At 42.8% G+C, this 17,659-nt stretch overlaps 2 protein-coding genes across 7 annotated transcripts in view; both read left to right on the forward strand.

The window, feature by feature from the left end:
- ANKRD17 (ankyrin repeat domain 17) overlaps nucleotides 1–9,168 on the forward strand; it is an 87,968-nt gene extending 78,800 nt beyond the window's left edge. For all 5 annotated transcript variants that reach the window (XM_062627766.1, XM_062627768.1, XM_062627770.1 and 2 more), the window contains 6 exons: nucleotides 464–2,112; nucleotides 3,949–4,146; nucleotides 4,848–5,096; nucleotides 6,165–6,340; nucleotides 6,669–6,833; nucleotides 8,492–9,168. In XM_062627766.1, the coding sequence (XP_062483750.1) occupies nucleotides 464–2,112; nucleotides 3,949–4,146; nucleotides 4,848–5,096; nucleotides 6,165–6,340; nucleotides 6,669–6,833; nucleotides 8,492–8,551 (2,497 nt within the window). In that variant the 3' untranslated portion in view covers nucleotides 8,552–9,168. The remainder of the gene's footprint in view (nucleotides 1–463; nucleotides 2,113–3,948; nucleotides 4,147–4,847; nucleotides 5,097–6,164; nucleotides 6,341–6,668; nucleotides 6,834–8,491) is intronic.
- A 1,910-nt stretch (nucleotides 9,169–11,078) lies between these two features.
- LOC134168285 (cytochrome c oxidase assembly protein COX18, mitochondrial) lies at nucleotides 11,079–17,305 on the forward strand. Of its 2 annotated transcripts, XM_062627777.1 has the most exons (6): nucleotides 11,079–11,369; nucleotides 12,514–12,614; nucleotides 13,146–13,309; nucleotides 15,451–15,563; nucleotides 16,153–16,260; nucleotides 16,988–17,305. In XM_062627777.1, the coding sequence occupies exons 1-6, from the start codon at nucleotides 11,115–11,117 to the stop codon at nucleotides 17,159–17,161; spliced, it is 915 nt and encodes a 304-aa protein (XP_062483761.1). In that variant the 5' UTR covers nucleotides 11,079–11,114; the 3' UTR covers nucleotides 17,162–17,305. The 2 variants fall into 2 exon arrangements, with proteins under 2 accessions (XP_062483761.1, XP_062483762.1); XM_062627778.1 differs by lacking the exon at nucleotides 13,146–13,309.
- The last annotated feature ends 354 nt before the right edge of the window (nucleotides 17,306–17,659 follow it).

Consider the following 17,659-nt stretch of genomic DNA (forward strand, 5'->3'; position numbering starts at 1 on the left):
TCTCTATTTTAGAACACTGTTGTGTAGAAAAATGTAAAGGTTTGATCTCATTGTCCCTTTAAAGATGACTCCTGGACAGTTAGTTCTTTGAGGGGAGACAAATGGGGTGGGGAAACTGCAAACGGGTGGCAGTTGGTACCATCGTGTTCGTACAAAAGATGACTTGTGAGATGAGCATAAACGTTAGGATTCTGCATTTAGACTTGTTTAGATGTTGCTAAACATGAACATGTATTTAGGGAAGTAGATGTTTTAACTGTTTGGGGGTGTTAAGAGTTTTCAACTTAAGCTGCTTAAATAATTATCAGCAGCAAGAACATGCTGAGCTCAGTCTTCAGGTGCGGAGTGGCTTTCTCTCTGTGTTAGCATGACGGAAGATAGGCTGGATCATGTCTTGGAGCTACTTGTCAATACTATATGTAAATGCTTTAGATGCACTTACCCTTTTTTCTTCCTTTTATAGGGGTGGCACAGAATCAACAAGACAGGCCACACAGTTGATCAATGCTCTGATTAAGGATCCAGATAAAGAAATCGATGAACTTATCCCAAAGAACCGCTTGAAAAGTTCGGCTGCAAACTCCAAAATGGGGTCATCAACACCTGCTGCCACTACAGCTGCTAACAGTTCTCTCATGGGCATCAAAGTGACCACCGTAGCTGCTTCGTCAACATCTCAGACTGCCTCTGCACTCACTGTGCCTGCAATTTCTTCAGCATCCTCTCACAAAACCATCAAGAACCCAGTGAATAACGTTCGGCCTGGTTTCCAGGTCTCTCTGCCATTAGCATATCCTCCTCCACAGTTTGCACATGCGTTACTCGCTGCTCAGACTTTCCAGCAAATCCGTCCGCCTCGGTTGCCCATGACACACTTTGGAGGCACTTTCCCACCAGCTCAGTCCACATGGGGTCCATTTCCTGTTAGGCCACTGAGCCCTGCAAGAGCTACCAACTCACCGAAACCTCACATGGTGCCTCGCCATAACAGTCAGAACAGCGGCGGTTCTCAGGTGAATTCAGCAAATTCTTTGACAACTAGTCCAACGGCTACAACAAGTTCAGTGGCTTCTACTGTGCCTGGTTCTTCTGCAAATGGCAGTCCAAGTTCACCTTCAGTCAGAAGACAGCTTTTCGTCACAGTGGTGAAGACATCGAACGCCACAACAACCACGGTGACAACCACAGCAAGCAACACAAGCACAGCGCCTACGAATGCCACATATCCAGTTCCTACTGCCAAAGAACACTACCCTGCATCTTCTCCTTCATCTCCTTCTCCTCCTGCACAGCCAGCAGGTGTTTCCAGAAGCAGTCCTTCTGACTGTGCAGCAACTTCTCCCAGCAAAGGTGCACCTTTGTCTGATCCCGAAGTGGGTAGTCCTCCAGCAGTGGAAACAAGCAGCTCAGCCAGCAATAGGCAGCCCAGTTCCAGTACTGGCAGCTCATCAGTGCACCCTGCTCATCAGCAGCCTCCAGGAGCTCCTCTGCCAGAGGCAAGACCCCCTCTTCAGCAGCCTCAGGTTCCCACACCAGATTCTCGCATGGTTGTGCCTCCAAATTTAGCAGTGACAAGCTCATCTGCACTTGTGGTAGGTCCAGCTAATGCCCCGATGACCTATCCCATGTCTCAGACATCAATAGGGTCTTCGCAGCCTGCAGCTAAGATGGAAAGCCCGGCTATCAGGCCACCTGTTCATGGAGCCGGTAGCATTCATAAGAATCCAGCTCCTGTGCAAAATTCTTCTGTTGCAGTCCTCAACGTTAACCACATCAAAAGGCCCCACAGTGTTCCTTCATCGGTGCAGCTCCCTTCTACCTTAAGTACACAAAGTGCTTCTCAGAATTCAGCTCACTCAGCAAACAAGTCCATGGGTAACAATTTCAGTGCTACTCTACCATTTGGGCCCTTTAGTACATTGTTTGAGAACAGCCCAACATCTGCTCATGCCTTCTGGGGTGGTTCTGTCGTGTCATCTCAGACAACACCAGAGTCAATGCTGTCGGGAAAGTCTTCATTTTTGCCAAATTCAGATCCGTTACATCAGTCTGATACTTCCAAAGCCCCAGGTTTTAGGCCACCATTACAGAGGCCAGCTCCAAGTCCCTCAGGTGAGTCTGTGTTTTGTGTTCATACCTTAATAATACACCTAAATAACTGCTGCATGTTGTTTTTTTTGAACACTTATACTTTCTGCCTAAGCTTCTGTGGTCATTTAGAGTAAATCACCGTCCACCCTGCAATGGAAGGCTGCTCTAATACAGTTTATTTCTGTAAGCAGAGTTGAGTTCAGCTTCCTTTTTAAGTACTGTCTCTCAAATTTAATACCTATTTCTCAGCTGCTGAACTTGACAGAAGTCAAGCTGAGGCATTCTTCTTTCTGTCCAGTCTGCTCTTTTACCATAGATGAGATAATAAACCACTTCATTGTGGTTTCAACCTCCCTTCCTAACTACTAGCTAATAAATGTTCCAGTTTGCGATAACCTGCTTCTTGTCTTGAGGCTGCAAGAGAATATGCAGCATCTTCAGAGTGTGAAGATGGTAAAAGAACTGTTTTCATGTGAACTTGAGCCAAGGTGTTTCAACTACTAAATTTGATCAGAAAAGCTTGCTTGAATTGACTTCCTGAATTTTGTTGAGCCTTCTGCACAAACAAAAGCCAAGGGGTTGTTGCAGATCTTGTTCTGTGAAGCTTCCAGAAAGAACACACACAGTTTGTACCATCTGTGCCTGTTCTAGTAGGACCTGTGAGGTGTTTTGTAGGAAGTGGTATGTTGGTTCATAGGAAAGTAACCCCTAAAAAGCCTTGAGAAATTTGACCAAAAGTAAAGGTTGGGTCTTAAGAACAGAGGAGGCAGGTGCTGTGCTGCTTCGTGCTTCTGTCTGGCACTGCTGAAGGATTTATTTTTCTTGTAACGAAAACTACAAATGTAAATCTTTTGTCAAATGCCTTATTGAGCCCAAAGCCTGATTTATAGTGTTCAAAGCCTCCCTTTGTCTTTCCAAAGTCTTAGTTTTTGCTTCTCAAGTCTCATTTTAAGCTTCAAAGACCCATTTTCAGGGTCCAAAGGCTCAGGTTTAGTTTGGAAAGTCTACTTTTCAGATTCCAGTGTGTCATTGTTAGGGTTCAAGCAGCCTCTTTTATGTCCAAACCCCTCCTGAAGGGCTCAAACTTCAGTTTTAGGTCCCAGAGTTCTTATTCTGGATTTGAAAGACAATTTTTTATGCTCCAGACCCTTGTTAGGGTACAAACTGCTTGTGGAGCGATCAAAGTCTTGTTTTCTTTGAGTAACCTCGTCTAGTGGAAGGTGTCCCTGCCCCTGGCAGGGGGTTGGAACTGGACGAGCTTTAAGGTCCCTTCCAACCCAAACCATTCTGTGATTTAATGTTAAGGGAATAGTAATTCCTGTACTTTGAATACCTTGGCTAATTGGTACTATTGGGTATTAATAAAAAATCATTTTCTTAAATAAGCTAAAATGTGTTCATGTTTTGGGGGAAGAAACGCTTGAGTGTTGATCAGGGTGTACATAGCATTCTGTCAAATAAAAAAATGGAGAAAGTCTTCAAATGTTTAGTAGTATTTCTACCATTCTCAGTACAGAATCACATTACTTAAATATAAGTTCCAGGTCAACAAGATGCTCAATGTTGAGTTACATATTATGCTCCCTTGATTTAGTTGCATTCAAGGTACCTGCATAGTAACATGAGAATCATTCTTGATTTATATATGCCGCACAACTGCCACATACTGCCATGACTCATAGATTATTAAGGTTAAGACACCCAGTTTGCTTGGGGAAAATAGTAACAATTCCCCACTCCCTCCCAGCAATTGACTAGGTAAAAGTTTTCCTTCTCTCCATTATTTCCATGATATGGGTGACCTGTTTGTGGAGATATTGGGGTTCTGGGAGTCACCTGTGCCCATTTCTCTCCTAGGTATTGTCAGTATGGATTCACCCTATGCTTCTGTAACACCTTCTTCTACGCACCTGGGTAATTTTGCCTCCAACCTCTCAGGAGGTCAGATCTATGCGCCTGGGACTCCTCTTGGTGGAGCACCTGCAGCTGCTAATTTTAATAGACAGCATTTTTCCCCACTTAGTTTATTGCCTCCATGTTCATCAGCATCAAATGGTGAGTTTTAGTCAGTGTTCTTACAGTCATCTTGCAAAGAAAAGGCTGGGATTTTGGTTAGTTGAAGTGATATTCCAAGTGTGAGTTGTGTAAAACTTGTAATGATGTTGTACTAAAGCCAGCATACAATGGTGATGGCTTAGTGTCCAGGAGAAAATACCTGGGGCAAGTTCTGATACTTTCCTCTGTGTGTTGCCCTTGCAGTGTTGGCTACACAGCGGAGTTTTTGGACAAAACCCAGTTAAGCTGTTGAGTGGTGGCTTATTCAGGGAACAAATTAGTCTGTTACTGGGAAAAATAATGACAAAACCCAGAAAAAAAAAAACAAACCAACAACAGCATGGGTTTATTTCACTATGGTTTTGGATATAATCCTCCAGTCCTCCACTGCTGCTTAACAGTAACATTTAGTTAAGGTTTTGAACTGCCTCTTGTCGTCAGTAGTGGTATGTTTCCAGTAGCTGAGCTGACAGGACATGGTAATCATTCATTGTAAGAGAGTAAATTGATGGTGAATGTGTCTCTGCTCTGAAAGCAAAACCACTAAAATTATCCTGAATTGTTTGCTGTATGAATCTGCCAGTAGCAAACTATCAATTTTCACTTGTTTGATGTATGGCTTGACATCAAAGCATAGGTTTGTGGTGATTTGAGACGTTCTGGTTACTTGTTACTAAGTGCTTTCATTGCTCTTCTTGCAGAATCTCCTGCTCAGTCAGTGTCTTCTGGAGTAAGAGCACCATCTCCCACCCCTTCAGCAGTGCCCTTGGGATCAGAAAAACCCAATAATGTTTCTCAGGACAGAAAAGTTCCTGTTCCAATTGGGACTGAACGGTCTGCACGTATTAGGCAAACTGGAACATCTACTCCATCTGTTATTGGTAGCAACTTAGCTGCTCCAGTGGGACATAGTGGGATTTGGTCCTTCGAGGGTATAGGTGGCAATCAAGGTATGTAATGGTAGCAAGATGTCCCTATGCTTGTTTGACCCCAGTATTGTCTTTTCCTAACTTGTCCTTGGAGATGGAAGATGACACAGAAGTGAATGCCTCAAAATGCAGGAGTGCTGTTGACAAAGGAGTTGGAGCAGGGACTTCTGTTTGCCCTCCTTCCCACATGATTGTGTTGTAAGAAGGTCTCAGAAAGCCTCAGGGGTTTTGAAATGCCCTGGCTGTGAAGATCTGTTGCTCCAAGCAAGAAATAACAGAGAAAATAAAACCACAGGATTGAACCGAGTGAGGTTCACTGGATTTAGGAAGAGTGGAAGTGAAGATAGCTCAAAATAACTATGTATCTTATCTCTGTAGATGAACAGATTATTTTGTACAATGGGAGTTAATATTTAACGTGAATTAGTAGCCTGCACAAAATGGAATTTCAATTTTCCTCTCTTGTTGAGTATTAGAATGGCTTCAGAAATGTTACTCTATTCCTTCTCTGCTCCTCCAATTACAATTTCCTTGTTTTATTTTGAAAAATCGGCTTTCTGAATGTCTGAGGCTTGAAGTGTAGTAACAATAACAAGCTGTGTCTAATGAATTTGTGTAATTGGAACATGAGCACATGTCTCCAGCTGGTCAATTGCTAGTTTAGCTTTTCAAAAGTACTTCTGTCTCTTAGTTCATTACCATTCTTTCATGAATTATTTAATGAAGTGGAGCAAATGTCTGCTAGCGTACCTAGCCTTTTCACAGCACCAAATGCACAAGGGATTGAGGGGTTTTGGAGGAGGAAGAGTTAGCACAAATGCCAGCTTTCCCTTTCAAATGAAGGAAAAGCTCAGAGGTGACACGTTGCATGTAGCTGTTGAAAACTTGCAGTGCCTCAGTGGGGGTGTGCTGGTGCCATTTCTGATTTTTCTCCATCCCATGCACACCTAAGTTTTAATGTCAGTAGATGCAGAGGAACTGCAAGCAAAGCAAATGCCACTTTAGGAAACATTCAGGTGTGCATTTAGGCTGGAAAATGGGCGATTAGCAGATGTCATTTAATGTTGTTGCTCTCTTCTGCGTTGCTAGATAAAGTGGATTGGTGTCACAGCGGGATGGGGAGCCACATGATCCACAGGCCCATGTCTGATCCTGGTGTGTTCTCACACCAAGCCATGGAGAGAGACAGCACGGGAATTGTAACGCCTTCCGGTACATTCCATCAGCCCGTTCCTGCAGGATACATGGACTTCCCAAAAGTTGGGGTAAGGACCTTCTTGGACTTGATACACATGGTACTACTCCATTTCCATGTTGGCACACGAGACAGATGAGCAACCTGGAGATACTGTTTGCTGTGCTACAGTGCTGACTAGCGCTCACAGTACTGCAGAAGTGCTGATCTAATAAACAAAACTTGTCCATGATGCAATAAATAGATGCATAGAAAGGTTTGATTTTGTTTTTAATTCAGTCATTTTATTACTGCTTTAAGACAGTTTCTTTAACTGGTATCCCTTTTGTCATTATGCCTGTGCTGTAGTAGCAGTGTTTACGAACACTTAACTGATTCTTGCTTTTTCCTCCCCTAAGGGTATGCCTTTTTCTGTGTATGGGAATGCAATGATTCCTCCTGTAGCCCCCATCACAGATGGTACTGGAGGCCCTATATTCAATGGGCCTCATGCTGCTGACCCATCTTGGAACTCGCTGATAAAGATGGTTTCAAATTCCACAGAAAATAATGGGCCTCAGACAGTAAGTTTTGAATTTTTATATTCTCAATTTTGTTTTGACTTAAACAGTGTGGGGAAGAAAAGATCTTAACGGTTAATATGAAAATACACTGTGGTGTTTCTTAGTTTTGCTCCTGTCTTTAAGCAGCTGATACAGCCCCTCCTACTTAGTACAGCACTGATTTGTCAGTGCTTAGTGACAACTTCTAAACTCCAGTCACCTCTCCAAGATGTGTCCCAAGAAAAATCGGCATCATTAAGGCAGTTCTAGGATTGTGCTGTTTATTTTTGTGAATACATTTGTGCTGGAGAATTGGGAAGTTTGATTCCAGCTGAGCTTAGTGAAGCTGCCTATTTTATCAGGGTAGGCGCCTGGTTAATAACTGCTGATCAGCTCTCTTGGTAATGTGTTTTTGGCAAGTCTGGATAGAAAAGATAGTTCTACGCTGTATATTGGACATAAAATGATTGCGATTTCTCTCTGTTCAGTTTTGCATTTGGGAAAACACAATCAATTTGCTTTTATTTATTTGCTGTTAGGTAAGATTTCCGTCCCCACAAGGGCAAACAGCATTAGTTCTGAGGGATTGTTGCTAAGCTTTGTAAGGTCCGATGTCTTCACAGTGGCAGGAGTTGATGTGGGAAGGGAGAAGTATCTCTTCTCTCTTCTGCTCTGATCTTGCCTGGGTTATAGGCTTGTCCACTAAAGATTATTTAGGTATAGGGATTATGTTCTCCTAAATCTCTTGTTGGTAAATACCCAACAACTAATACTAAATGGCTTCTCAGTAGCTCTTGTTACATTATAGCCTGTATTTATTTTTAATTATACAGTGAGCTCTGTTAGTAAATATATTTCTGGACATAATTTCCTTGAGAGCCCTCCAAGCTGCAAAGAGCAGCTCCCAGCACTGGCAGATCATAGGTGTACAGAGGAAGCAGTCTGGTTTTAGCCATAGTTCATGCACTGTGCTGAAGTGGCTCATGTCTGGTAGAGGCTGCTTCTGGTTTAGGGAGAAGACCTTGTCCCTCAGAGAAGATTTAGCTGCTTGTCTTTGGGTTTATCCAGAGCTAAGGGTGTTGGTATGCACTGAGAGAAAACAATTAAGGTTGCCAGAAAGCAAGTTCTTGAAAGTTCAGACAGACTAACGTAAAGAGGAAACATAGTCTCTTGCTCTTGCTGGAGGTCTTCAGGTGCTCTCCTTGCCAAGAATTTTGCACATAGAGTTCTGTTACTTCTCCTTGGCAGTTTAGAGGGAACACTTGTTTTCCTGGGTCTAAAGGGAGCAGTAAAATACTTTATCAGTGTTGCTGTGATGGAGGAACTAGTGGGCATAAATAGCATTGATTTCTCTTTTTTGATTCTGGGGTGAAGGGTTGGGCTGGGTGGGAGTAGTTTGCTGCGCTAAATTAAAAAGGAAGAGGAAGATGGACTGATGCTTTGGCCAAGGTGAAAAAGTACAGGCAGAAAAATTAACACCCCATTTCCCTTTTTTCTCACCTGAATTACTGCAGGATAAAACAAGTGTGGGAAGGAACTCTGTGTAGTTTGATGTGTTGCCATGTTATATGATGCCAGACTTTGCTTGGTTGAAGAGAAAACCATAAATGCCAAAAGTAACTTTGCTGCTATTTTGGCTGACCCCAAAGCATGGTGTTAAATGAAGCTTTCTCTTTCAGGTGTGGACTGGAACTTGGACACCTCACATGAACAGTGTGCATATGAACCAACTGGGCTGAGTGGGATCAACTTGCTAGCCTCGAGATTCCTTTTTGGCAGAGGAAAACACAAGTGGCAGAAACAGTTTATGTTCTCCCAGATCATTCTACTGATGTGCTTGACTGAAGTGTGTAGGCTTTTTGCAGAAGAACTTACTAACTGACCTTTTTCTGTGAACATTGTGACCGCCCATTCCCCACCATCATACGTTTCAACTTAGTTAGCCTTTATTCTTTCCTTTCTTTTTTTTTTGTGTGTGTGTTTAGGGATTTTTTTCCTCTTTTTTTTTTTGCCTTTTTTTTGTTTGTTTGTTTGGGTTTTTTGTTTGTTTTGTTTTTTTTTTCTTTTTATATGACTTTCTGTTGAAGCTGTTCTTTGGCTGGTTGGTTTTAGTACTGTAAACTGCTTCTGAGCAAACACAGAAATTTAGCAAAACTTATGTAAACTTGATCCTGAAGTTTTAGAATGGCAAATAAATGTACAATTGTTTACATAACAAATGGCTAAGCAGAAGTAAATTTCAGTATGTCAGTATAGAGGCTCTACTTTACGTAGACTTAAATTAATGTGAGATATGTACCTTCATATTCAGAAATCTGGATGTTTCCTTCATACATTAAACTATTAATAAGCATAACTTTTCTACTTGTGTAATTTAAGTACATTATAACGAAAAAGGGGCATTCTCTGAGGGCTTTTCCCTTGTGTGTGGTGGATTCTCTGAGAAGGCATGCAGCAGTTGGAACCAGATCTTTTGAGAGTTTCTGTTTTTCCTTCTGTTGAAAGGCTTTTCAGCAAAAAGCACCCCAGAAAACAGCCTTTTGGCACATGCAGTCCTTTCCACACTGAGCTCCCTCCCCTACTTGCCTGGTAAATGGCATCAACATATCACACTGCACCATCTATTAGAAGTTTATTCTTGCAGTTGGCTTGGTGCAGCAAGGTGTGCTCTCTTCCACGAGTGCTCCCAGAACTGTTCCTCTGGCTCCTTTGTCTACAAAAGTAATTTCAGAACACATAGTTGGTGTTTTCACCACAAGTCTCTTCAGGGATAATGAGGCTTTTAGGGTTCAGCTTAGCTCATAAAGTCAGCTCCAAAGGAGAGCTTATTTTGAAACAAGTGTCTTTGTTCTAGGAGATCATCTTTATCCGACCCTTGTTCCAAAAATCCCAGTAAACCATGGAGATATATTGGGAGCGTCCAAGTGTGAATTCCCTTACAGTCATTGTCGGGAGCTGTCACTTTTTCACTCACCAACTTGGAGTTGCTTGGAGTGAATGGCAAGACCAGGAGCATTTCTCAGGGGGTTTGTGAGACAACACCAAGGCAGCTCCAGTCAGGAAACCTATTCGGTTTGTGTAGATCTGCTTTCAACCATAGGTACAAATCAGATGTACATTTGGGCAGGACAAGGGGGGACCAGCATGGTCTGTTGCTGGTTATTCTGTAAGGAGGAAGGCTGAAGGAAAGCCTGGCTTTTCTTTGCTCTGTCACTTGGAGTCAACTCTTCTGTGTTACTACCCTGAGATACCCAAACTGGGAAAGAAATATCCCGGATGAGTTATAGGCTGCTGTTAAGAGGTGCTCTTTTGTTATTCTGGTACTCCTTTAAAGGCCAGAAGAAAACACTTGTCCAAAGAACCTCTTAAATACCTGAGAAGTACCAGTGTATCAGAAAGTGTGGTCCATACCTATGTCCAGATCCATACCTTTAGGTGATGTTCTAAGTAAGCTCTTTTTTCCACTTGTCAGATCACCTGAATTACACTGCGTAAAGACCTGGTTGTACCAAAATGGCTACTGAACTGAAGAAGGGCTAAGAGAAACAGCTTAAATTCCATTCCTGTGGGGAATAGTGCCCTTCCAGCTCTGCACGACCTGCAGCCCTCTCCTAGAAGTTTTCGCTTAAGCCGTCAATGCTTTACAGGGTTATTTGTGGTGTCACCAAGAGATAATCCCAGCGACAAATAGTGCCCAGTGTTTATTAAAACCGTGGGTTCTGGGGGTCAGGAAAACAGAGTCTGTGTTTTGTTGACTTGAAAAATCAGGCCAGGGCAGTGGAGTGTGGGTGGTACTGGTGTGGTGTTGAGTTGAATACATGGCGTTCTGGGGGGTGAGAGGATCTGGAAGTGGAGTGAGGAACATTTGGGGGTTCTGTTTGGGTTGTTGTTTTTTTTGTCGTTGTTGCCTTTTTGGGTTGTGATTTACACGATAATGCTTTTTATTTGACCGGTACAGAACAGGTACGTACTCCTTGTTGGACGTGGGAGGTCGCCTTTATTAAAGAAAGAAAACCGTGCTCAAGAGTGCCCGCAGTGGCTCCCTCATGCTCTGCGCGCACTGAGGCGGTTTCCCCCCCCTGCCCTCCGTGCCGTGGCAGAGGTAAGCAGACACGGTTCACCCCGCGCAGGCTTCCCGGCAGTGAGCAGTGACCTCCGCGCCCGGCCCACCCACCCGCTAATGAGGCGCTATCAGCTGCCGACATGCCCTCAGCCCTCTTCCTTCCCTCTGCCCTCAACCGCTATGTCCGCCGCGGCGCCTGGCGCGTGCGTGGCACCGCCCCCTGGCGGAAACTGTCAGCCATGTGGCGGCTGGCGCGGGCGGGCGCCGCTCGGTTAGCGGCGGCGGGGGTCCCGGCCGCGCCGCTCGGAGGCCACGGCGGCTGGTACGAGTGGTGGTCGCAGTCGCCGCCTGTGCACTGGGCCGAGGGCGGTCTGACGGCCCTGCAGGCGTCCGCGGGGCTGCCGTGGTGGGCCGCCATCGCCTGCGGCGCCGCCCTTCTCCGCACCGCCGTCACCTTGCCGCTGGCCGCGCACCAGTGCCGGCTCCTGGCGAAGGTGGGTGCCTTAAAGTTTACCTCGCGTTTTTGTTGCTAGAGCTGCGGCGATAAAACCGTGAAGTAGCCTCCAGCAGATTCTGAACGCCTGCTTTCTCTAAAAGGTAGAAGGGTTGAAATCACCGAAGAGGTTCTCGTGCTGCAGCTGCAGCAGAAGGAGCCTGTGCTGTGTATGGAAGAGTGTGTTTGTTCCTCCCGTTTCTGCTGTTTGTTGTGTATATATAACATATATATACATACACACATACATGAAGCCAGTGGTGTGGTGCTTCGCAGATGCCAGAGCTTAATTTGGTTTGGAATCAGCTAGAGCTTTACTACTTACCTGTGTGTCAGGCTGGTCCATCCAGGTATAGTCATGGACAGGGTTCGTCAATGACCATGGTTCAAAGAGTGTTACTGCAAAAGAACCATAATGTAATCCTTCTATTGCAGTGTGTTTGGGGTGGGATTTTTGTTTGTTTCGGTTAAAGTAATGCTTGTTCATTTTCCCTTTTATTTTGACTGCAGAAGTGATTATCGTATTGCACTCCTGCATAGTGAGGCCTCTTACTCTTCATGATTAGTGACTTCAGTGATTGCAGGGCTGTGTCCTGCTGGGCTTTAGAGCTTTATGAGGGGACATGAAAGGGTGGGGTGTTTTTATTGAGTAAACTAGCTTAAAGGTCACAGTTGCTGAGTGAAGGTAAAAATATTCAGAACAAAATATAAAATTTTAATTCTGTAGTTATATCTATAATTTCATACACATATTTTGATATTTTTATATATAGATTTAATTTATATATAGATTCTATTCTTAAAGGTCTTTTCTAACCTACCTGGTTCTGTTATTCTCTATAGATTTGCTTATGTATATATGTATAACATACAGGTATGCTTATCTATATATAATATAGATGCATATAAAATATATACATTACACATAAATACATGTATATTTTTATATACTGTATTTTGAGTAGTCTGACTTTTACTGTCAATACTTCGCACGTCATCTTAAAGTGGTTGTGTTGTTAGAAGGTCTTCACAGATAGCGCCTTGTCCTTTTCAGTGGTTTTTAATGCCTGTGCAGTATCAGATGGGGAAAGAAACTGGTTGTTATATGCAAGTGTCCATAAACATTTTTCCTTTTCTTTTGCTAGCTGGAAAACTTGCAGCCCGAGATTAAAAACCTGGCTGAGCGCCTTCGCTATGAAGTTTCTGTTCGTGGAAAGCAACTGGGTTGGTCTGAAAAGGTGGCCAGGTAAGGTGGAGATTGTATATATATTACAAGCCCCTTCCAAACTGTGGAACAGCAGAAGGGACAGCCCCGTGCACAACAGTCTTACATAAAGTTTCTGCCCTTACCCAAAGCTGAGATTTTCTTACCACTTCAACTGATTTGTCTTTGTTATACTGCCATTCAGAGCATATCTGGTTTAAAGCTCTGTATTTGTGATAGGCTTATGATTATAAGGCCAAATCCAGGATTATAATTTTTTTAAGTTGTTGTCTTTACTTGTGGTCAAAGTTCCCTCAGCTATGGTGATATCTAAATAGTGCTTGAATAGTTGTGGTCGTGCTGATTTGTTAGTGTAGTACTGCACCTTGTGGAGTAGCAGTGTGTGGGTCTAAGCCGGATGCTGAGGATCACATAACTGACTGATTGCCTCTGCATTGAGGAAGTTGTGCCCTAGTTCAGGCAAAAGAGCACCATGAAATAGCATGTCAAACAAGTTACTGGTTGCTCTATAACAGCTATTGTGAGAGGACTTCTTTCATTTCTTTCTACAAGGTTCCACTATAAGAAGAATCTGCGGAGAATTATCACGGAGCTGTACATTCGAGACAACTGCCACCCCTTCAAAGCCACTCTGCTTGTGTGGGTGCAGGTTCCAATGTGGGTCTGTGTGTCCCTCGCTTTGCGCAACTGCAGTGTCGGTGCCACGAGCTCTGAAGGTGATTCACCTGAACAGACACTCTCTTAACAGTCATTTTTAGTTCATTTACTGTTTTTATAGATGCTTTGTTGCTTAAAGAACACTGTCTCCTTAGCTTGACATGTAAGTTGATAATATGTCAGCTTAAACCTGCTCCACTACTAAGTTTTTGGACTTAATATATATTTAAGATTAGATAAACAGCTGATAAAGTTGAATTTCAAAAGCTTTGGTTCAGCCTGGAGAAGAGAAGCTGATTGGAGACCTCATAACAGCTTTCCAGTATCTGGAGGGGGCCTAGAAGGATGCTGGGGAGGGACTCTTCATTAGGGACTGTAGTAACAGGACAAGGGGTAACGGATTTAAATTGAAACAGGGGAAGCTCAGGTTGGATATAAGGAAGAAGTTCTTTTCTGTTAGGGTGGTGAGGCACTGGAATGGATTGCCCAGAGGAGTGGTGAATGCTCCATCCCTGGCAGTGTTCAAGGCCAGGTTGGACAGAGCCTTGGGTGACATGGTCTGGTGTGAGGCGTCCCTGCCCATGGCAGGGTGGTTGAAACTGAATGGATCTTAAGGTCCTTTCCAGCCCAAACCATTCTCTCATTCTTTGATTAGGTGCACAGTATACATTGTAGTAGACAAACCACAGTTCATATACGTGAAGAACTTGTGCCTGGACCAGACCAAGACTTCTTTGGTTTGTACTCTTGCAGCAAGAGTTTGCATCACCCAGAGCATCACTGAGCTCAGCTGTTGCACTCCCATCATTTGAAATAGTGTTGAGCTTTGTGGGAAGCTGCCTTAAAAAGCAGTATGAGGGCCTGAGCTCTGGAAACAGTGTGAGGCATTTTGTGAGGGTGTGTGAATGTTTAATTATTTTGTGGTCTTCTGAAGACAGAGTTTACTGGGGAAAAAAAAATGTCTTGGAATTTTTATGGTTCAAAAGTATGCTTAGCAGGTGTTATTACCCATGCCACAGCACATTCATTATTAATCTGTGGGGGTTTTTTTGCATGTGAAATTTCATGTGACATACTGTAGACAGGGTGATTGTGGGGGGATTTTTTTTTAACAAAAATACTGATATTTTGGGTTTTTTTAGAAGAGAGTTTATAGTTTTTTCTTCTAAAAAAATATAGCAGGTCATACAGTTATTAAGAAAAATATAATTATTTCAAACCCACAAAATACATAGTGGCTGTAGGTTGTAGTATTGCATATTTTCCTCATTGGTTTGTAAGGTGGAGGTTGAGATCCAGCTAATTTTTATCACAGCTTTACCTGACCCTGCCACTAGCCAAGTTGGGTCTCAGCTTTTATCCCCCCCCCCCCTTTTTTTTTTTTTGCACTTGTGTTGATAGCAGATTGCCTTGAAACACGATTTAAACTCAAGATTTCTTCTTTACCAGTATTTATTGTATAGTTAAAACATCCCTAGAAACTTGGATGATTTGATTATTGTTATTGTGTTCAGCAGTAGCAGTCATTTTTCTCCTTCTTAGTAGCTGGTGCAGTGCTGTGGTTTTGGCTTTAGTCTGATGACAGTGCTGATAACATGTCAATGTTTTTAGTTGCTGCAAAGTAATGCCTAGTCCAGTCAAGGACTTCTCAATCTCTTGCTCTGCTAGTGAGGAGGGGCACGAGAAGCCATGAGGAAGCAGAGGCAGAACATCTGACCCAAACTAGCCAAAGGCCAATTCCATACCATAGCACGTCATGCCCAGTATATAAACTGGGGGGAGTTATCCGGAAGGCTGAGATTGCTGCTCGGGTCAGGCTGGGTATTGGTCAGCGGGTGGTGAGCAGTTTTATTGTGCATCACTTGTGTGTATTGTTTTATTTTCCTTTTCCCTTTTTAGTTCTGTATTCTCCCCCCTTGTTATTTCCCTTATCGTTATTATTATTGGTGGCAGCAGCAGTGGTTTGTGTTATACCTTAGTTACTGAGCTCTTATCTCAACCTGTGGGAGTTACATTCTTTTGATTCTCCTCCCCATCCATCTGGGAGCAGGGTGGGGAGGAAAGGGGGAGTGAGCAAGTGGCTGCGTCATTCTGAGTTATGGGCTGGGCTTAAACCATGACAATTGTAATATGTGGTACAGTTCTAACTAACCTGAGGTAGCAAATAATGCTTAATTCCATGTTTTCTTTGAACTTGTAGTTCAGGAGGCGTTCTCAGCAGGCGGAGCGCTGTGGTTCACAGACCTCACGGCACCAGACTCTACATGGATTCTGCCAGTTTCACTTGGGCTTGTGAATTTGCTGATAGTGGAGGTATGTTGTTGGAAGGAATAGGATGATTGCAAACAGATAGTTGTTTTTTATAGACTTTTAAGGCAGTATTACCCAGTTACAAAATATGGCCACATATTGGTAGTTTCAGATTATCACTGTTCGAAATGCATTGGGCAGAGCTGAAAATTAACTTAATTGTACGTATTTGAATGTGTGGGTTCTTGTTTAGAGATGACAGATTCTCATGTGACCTGTCTCTGATAATTCATTGGCTTTACTTAAGCCTCAGTAAAATTTAGTCTTGACTCTGAAGTTCCTCTTAAGAGTGACATTCTAATCAGTTTCTGGAGTGTTAAGCATCCAAAGCGTATGTGGGGTTTCTCGGTTTGTTCTGCTGCCTGTGATTTGTTACTGCATTGTGATCAAAAGTAACAATATTATGTTTTCTTAAGAAATTGAAAAAATCCAGAACTTTTTTGGATTGTAGCAGTATGATTGAAATGGAAGATGCAAAATGAAAGTAAGGCATGAATGAGAGATCTGTGTTGCAGAAAACCCTTTGCCATTTTTCTCATGTTAGTCATTTCCAAAAGAACTTTTTTATAACTCTGGGTTTCTCCTCTTTCAGATCTTTGCTGCACAAAAGATAAAAGTTTCCAGGTTCCAGAAGCTTATTACAAACTTCTTTCGAGTGGTGTCAGTAGTAATGATCCCTGTTGCTGCGACAGTCCCCTCTGTAAGTGGAGAGTCTTGCCTGGTGCCTCCATTAACCTGTGACTCCAGTATGATCCTAGTACTTCAAAAGCAGCCCAGATGCTGCTCTTTAATACATCATTCTCTCTATTACAAGGTGTTTTGTCTAAGTGTATGTTTAAATTCTTAGTAAGTTTGAAATATTTTTGTTTAAGAGGGAAGAACCTGCAAAGTTAATGTTTCTAAACGTCGTTTTCACGAACTGGGGTTTGGAAACACATTCAGAACAGCTTAGTATCCTCTTTGTGATCTCAAAAGTGAGAGGAAAACTTTATATAAGGACACATAGACAAAATGTTTGCTTGCTGTCAGAAGTAAATAGTAGAGTTCATAACTCAAGAATATTCCCACAGTTTTATTAAAACACTTCTCATTTTACCAGGTGTTTTTCTACTTGTGAACATAAAAACAATTACCTGGTTGTTTGGCTCATCAACTTAGAGTTGGAAACGTAGAAGTTTAAGCAATTTTAATATGAATTAATTTATGAACTGTTGTCAAGCTTCAGTGTAGATGACTCTTTTTCCCAGAGGAGATGAGAGAGTGAAAAATACATTTTCAGTGGAAGCCATTATTATTGGGAGGAGTAGTTTTAGGTGAATTCCTTTTCTGGATGACTGGGAGTAAGCAGTGGCTGTAGTTCATGCTAAGCTGCTGAAATGATTTCAAGTGAGAGCAAGGAGGCTGAACTGGGCTTGGTCTTGTTGCAGTCCATGGCGTTGTACTGGCTGTGTTCCAGCTTCGTGGGACTCTCTCACAACCTGTTGCTGCGGTCTCCAGCCTTTCGTCAACTGTGTTGGATACCAAGGACCAAATCAGAAACAGATACTCCCTACAGGGATATCCTGTCTGCCTTGGCTACCAAATACAGTTTCAAGAAATGATGTAGTTGGAAATCTCAGAAGAGCTGTCCCACAGATCTTGCAGGGATAATTATGTTTTATTGAGATATACTTATTTACTGTAAAATGTTGTAGCTGGGATTATCTTTATTTTCCAAATAAAGAGCTGGCTGGCCATAAAAAATGGCTGTGTGGCACAAGTGTGTGTTTATTGCCAAGTTTTGACTCAGAATAATCCAGCAATACAGGTTTGCTTCCTGAATTATCACAGGGAATTGTGCAGATGACTTAAATAAAACTGGTTCATCTAGTGGAGCTGATCTGACCCATAGGCTAGTGAACAAGTTTTGGGGTGAGGGAAAAGCCTAGACGGGCTGATACTGTAGTTTAGTTACTGGTTTATTTAGTGAAGACCCCAGTGCAGATTAATTGGAAATCAGGTGTAGTTGTTCAGTATCCATCTGGTTCACATGATATTCTCTGTAACAGTTCTGATAGCTCATTTCCTGTAACTGCAGAGTAAAGTGGTTCTCAGTTTCT

The sequence above is a fragment of the Pezoporus occidentalis genome, unplaced genomic scaffold (genome assembly GCF_034315485.1).
Source record: "Pezoporus occidentalis ecotype Australia unplaced genomic scaffold, CSIRO_AGI_Poc_V1 ctg307, whole genome shotgun sequence".
In the NCBI taxonomy this organism is placed as follows: Eukaryota; Metazoa; Chordata; class Aves; order Psittaciformes; family Psittacidae; genus Pezoporus; species Pezoporus occidentalis.

Excerpts from the sequence above, each read along its gene's own strand:
- LOC134168285 (XM_062627777.1), top strand. The coding sequence starts at position 11,115 with ATGTGGCGGCTGGCGCGGGCGGGCGCCGCTCGGTTAGCGGCGGCGGGG. Across the intron at positions 11,370-12,513 it reads AGTGCCGGCTCCTGGCGAAG|CTGGAAAACTTGCAGCCCGA; the intron begins GTGGGTGCCTTA and ends TTCTTTTGCTAG. Across the intron at positions 13,310-15,450 it reads CGGTGCCACGAGCTCTGAAG|TTCAGGAGGCGTTCTCAGCA; the intron begins GTGATTCACCTG and ends TTGAACTTGTAG.